This window comes from Neopelma chrysocephalum, unplaced genomic scaffold (genome assembly GCF_003984885.1).
Source record: "Neopelma chrysocephalum unplaced genomic scaffold, ASM398488v2 Primary Assembly neopelma1_361, whole genome shotgun sequence".
Classification (NCBI taxonomy): Eukaryota; Metazoa; Chordata; class Aves; order Passeriformes; family Pipridae; genus Neopelma; species Neopelma chrysocephalum.
This window is the reverse complement of record NW_020898025.1, coordinates 233,502-238,300: the sequence shown is the minus strand read 5'-3', so window position 1 is coordinate 238,300 and position 4,799 is coordinate 233,502. Positions and strand designations below refer to the sequence as shown.

At 39.4% G+C, this 4,799-nt stretch overlaps 1 protein-coding gene across 1 annotated transcript; it reads left to right on the top strand.

The window, feature by feature from the left end:
* Positions 1 to 1,050: 1,050 nt before the first annotated feature.
* LOC113978776 (fatty acid-binding protein, liver) lies at positions 1,051 to 3,870 on the top strand. The gene is made up of 4 exons (XM_027705995.1): positions 1,051 to 1,185; positions 2,259 to 2,431; positions 2,697 to 2,786; positions 3,760 to 3,870. The coding sequence occupies exons 1-4, from the start codon at positions 1,119 to 1,121 to the stop codon at positions 3,808 to 3,810; spliced, it is 381 nt and encodes a 126-aa protein (XP_027561796.1). The 5' UTR covers positions 1,051 to 1,118; the 3' UTR covers positions 3,811 to 3,870.
* Positions 3,871 to 4,799: the final 929 nt, after the last annotated feature.

Here is a 4,799-nt window from a genome sequence, read left to right as displayed (position 1 = left end):
GCACTGCTGTTGAGTATCTCCATGATGAAATCAGTGAGTTTGTGGGAGGGAAGTCAGGACACACTCCACACATAAAAACAGCCTTATTCCCTAGCACTACTTCATCCTTGCTACTCAGGATTCTATCCTGTAAATGTAATTACAAAACTGGCTCTTTGTGTGTGAATTTTCTTTAAAACTTACTAAAAGGGAGATTGAGAATTTCTAAGAAAAAGTTCAGTGTTGGTTTTCTATTTAAATAGAAGAATTAGTGACAGGTACGAACTCAGAGAGGTCACCCACCCCCAGGATACAGGCTCTGTTTGAATTAAGCAATATAATTGCAAGATACATAATCTACTGAATGCCTTCCAAAATCAATAGTCACACCTGCACAGACAGCAAGGAATATCATTTGAGGGCTGTAATGAGTGAGAATTCCTGCTGCACCTGGTGAGAAGAAAAAATAACACATCGTGTTTACTTCCTGCATTCACTCTCCAAGCGATGTTCCATGTTTTATTTTACCTTTTGTCTTCTATGTACACAGTGCTTATTGAAAAACAGCAATAATAAACTGAATTTAATTCAGATTTAGATGCACATTACTGACATCTACAGGATAAAATCATAACTGATGTCCCAATCTAACATGATTTCCCCTGATCTCAAGCAACTGGAGACCCACAATTTTGGAAGAAATAGCTGTGGATTTTATTAATTCACTATTCACCATTTAAAGTTCAAGAGAATATTGGGATAATTAGGAAGTTCCAGCAGTATGACAGTCATTACCTCAGCCTATCGTAAATTATGGCATTTTATCTGAAGAATTCTATTCAAAATACAGTAAAATGTATAAAACAGAGAAGCTGTGAACTAAAAGAATACAAATGAACACTTTACAACAATCATGGATAATTAGAAGTGGGGTCAGTGACCCACAACACCCCAAACGTCAAGGTAAGGCTTTGCACAGAGCAGAACGAACTAGAGGTTATGATCATTAAGAACAAATAAATGATTAATAATTGCTATTTCCCAGTTAATAATTAGCCATCTGACAATTGGGGCTGGCCTTTCCCCTTCCATAAATGGCATCCCAATGAGCAGGGAGAGCCCTCGCCCCGTGTCACACGATGGCCTTCGCTGGGACCTGGCAGGTCTACGCCCAGGAGAACCTCGAGCCCTTTCTCAAAGCTCTTGGTAAGTGCCTGGTTCCTCCTCAGATCATTTGCACCACACACTTTGCATCACAGCTTTTGGGTTTTTTTGACTTTTTTTTTCTAAGATAAACTCCCCCACTGCCTGGTTTAGTCTGTTATATCTAATTTGGACATGAAATGAAGCTGAAAATCATAAAAATGGGTGTAGAAGGGCTACAGATAACCCCCAAATTCCTATTTTGATGTTGGATGAGTTCCTCAAGAAAGAAGAGCTATGCCAGAAATGAATTTGTGTTGATTAACATATAACTCTATAAATACATTTAACTAGAAATAAGCTATTGATGACATGTTCAGCTTCCCAAAGTGCTACTGGTACTCAGGCCCTTTCTGCAGTTAATCACCAGTGATTAACTTCTGTGATAGCTGGTCAGGAATTGTGTGTGATTCTCATGTGTGAAGCTGGTTAGTGATCTGTGAGTGATTAACATGTCAGTCATCTGTGAGGAATCCACTCATGGTTATGATTGAAAGGTGCTACTTTAACAAAAATGCACTTACCTTCTTGGCAATCCCCAAAAAACCTTCCCATTGGTGTTTTTAAGAAGATGTAAAGGATGTTCAGGAGAGTAATATTCAGTTCCAGTAGAAGAGCCCAGTCTGACAGTGTGGTGCCTGAACCAGCCCCTCTCCTGTTAACCATGACACCCTCAAATCATGCCAGGGACACCCCAATAAGGGAGTCTGAGGTACTCACACTGTTGCAGCTCTGTCTGGGCAGATCCACCTCCAATCTCCCTGGGAAAACAATAACACACAGTTTTTGTCATGGAGAAATGTCCTCATGTAGCCAGATGTTACTGACAGAAACAACACATATTCTGACACAACATCAACAAATACAATGTCAAAATCTATCCAGCCTAGAAGGAATGGAGCCAAATGCCCACAGGGGAGTGAGGAATCCACAACAGGATTTGTTTTTTAACTTGGACATCACTTCCTATGATTGGTTTATATCTTTTGTGCCTTTACTGGAGAAAAGAATTTGCTGTTTCCCACCAACACAACTGCTCCATAACGGAAAAAGTCTCATTTTGCCTGTTTTTACAGGGTTGCCAGATGACATCATCAAAGTGGCCAAAGACATTAAGCCTGTGGTTGAAATACAGCAAAAAGGAAATGACTTTGTTGTGACATCAAAAACACCCAAGCAATCTGTAACTAACTCCTTCACACTCGGCAAAGAGGCCGACATCACCACGATGGATGGCAGGAAGCTCAAGGTAAATGGATTTCAGGAATGGGGCACCTCTTTCTTCACCCCTGCACTTCAGTTTCCATGTGAATGAAACTTGTTTGTACCATTTCCATTAGCAAACATTTCTATCCCTTCAACCAGCAGAAATGTTTCTCCTAAAACTCCCATTCAAATGCTGTGGTCTCCCGTTTAAATCAGCAGATGTGAATAGGAAACATCAGTATTGTTTATTTTCTATTTGCTGGTCCTGTGCTAATTCTAATTGAGTTCCAAAATCTGTGTTCCAACAGTGCACTGTGAACTTGGTCAATGGGAAGCTTGTGTGCAAATCAGATAAATTCTCTCACGAGCAAGAAGTTAAAGGAAATGAAATGGTGGAGGTAAGTGTTAGAAAATAATACAAGTAAGAACATTGAGGAAAATGCTGATGGAAAAAAGGTTGATTAGCTCTTAGTGTAGGCTCAAAATCCTGGCCCCAAAATTACATTACTTGCAGAATTCCTTACAGTGCCTACATATGGGAGTACAGAATTTAAATATATCAAACCAACCAGATAGTGGGAAACACTATTAGTATTCTTTATTATACATTTTTCTTATTAAAACCAATGCAGGTGATTCTCCTTTAGATATTGCTCTTACATTTAACACATCCTGCTCAACAAATCCCTTTATTAATTACAACCCTGGGGCCAATTCCAGGCACTGAAGTGTGAAGGGTTTTAGCTGCTGAGCTGCAGGAAGACTCCTTATAAATTCCCTGGATTACCACAGCACTGTGTCCCCCCCCAGCTTTGGCTCCAGCAGCACCTCTGAAAGGACAGTAAGGGCTGAGTCAAACCTGAACATTTACAGTGCCCTCGTTCCACCCCAATTCTTCAAAGTTCTTTAGCTCTAAATTATTTAGTGCTGACAAAGAGCTTTGCTCTACAGAGAAGTTCAATGGGCTTCTATGAAGTGTCCCCTTGGGTAAAGATGGATCCAAGGAGCACAACTAATTCCATAAAAGTTATATGGTTTGGACACACAATTTCCTCAGGTCTTAGAGGGTATAAGGTCCAAAGGAATATAATAACATTTGAGTTAGAAAACTACTTTTTTAACATTAAGTAAGCAAGACAGCAATAGAATGGAGTTGATGATGGCATTTATATTTAGATTTTCTGTCTTCAGGTCTGGTACTGTAAACATTTTTCCCTGGTATGAATGTTATATTTATAGGCAGGTGTTGTGAATGTATTTTCCTGTGGACTAAGATGGATTTATACATTAACTACAGAAATGTCACTTAGCTATAAATAGATTTCCTAAAGTCTAAGTGGAAAACAAATTATGTATATTTGTCTTCTACAGACTATAACATCTGGTGGAGTAACACTGGTCAGAAGAAGCAAGAAAGTCTAAAGACAGACCATCTCTTTTGTGATATCTCTACATACCTAAAATAAAGTGCACTTTCCACAAGGTGTGATCTTTGTTATCTGAAAAAACAGGACAGGAAATAATTATGATTTCTGCTCTCCTTTCACACCTGCATCACTTCTTACTATTACAGGACTGTTTTCCCTGAGTGCTCTCACAGATCCCTTCTGTACTCAGTGACAGAAGTTTGCCTCCCAGACAACCAAACCTGGACAAAAATCATGATGTTCCAGTTAATCACAATAATCCTTGCCAGCAGACAAAAGCTATATAAATGCTTCTTGATTTCTTACATACTCACCAAACATATTCAGCTTTAGTTCCTGTGTCTAATAAAGTTTAGTCTTCTACTAAACCACTTTCTCTATAACCTGGCCAGCAAAGAACAAGCAGACATTTGTGGAGCTGATCTGCACCACATCACAGGAATCAAAAGAGTAGTATTTTAAAAGCTGTGATGTATTTAACAGTCATTAACAATTACAAAGTAATAATAGGGTGGCTGTTCCTACACTGAACTGCATATGAGTACAATTAACAAGAAAATGAGGCACTACAAGAGCAAAGAGAATTAAAAATTCTCCCAGTTTTCAACGAACTCTCAGGATCTTGTCACGGTCCCAGTTTGTGAAGCTCAAGTAAACCAGACTTGTTTTGTTCAGACTCTGTGTCTCTACTGAAGTATAAAATGCACAGGACCTGTGCCTGGAACCATTTCTCTGTTCCCTGCTATTATGTCAGCAGCCCCATTTCATACTTATACAAGTTTCTTAGAGTTGGTCTCGGGTGTAAGATCTCCATGAAAAAAAGCTCCTGGACTGATTCTGCCACTTAAAAGCCTCATGGAGACGTTCCATTCCAATTAAGAGTGCTGAGTGTACATGTTCCCGTGCTGGAAGAGCAGTTTGTGAGGGGGAGGCTGTGTTTAAGTTAGTAACACTTACAATGTGGTACAAGCAACTTTGGGAAGT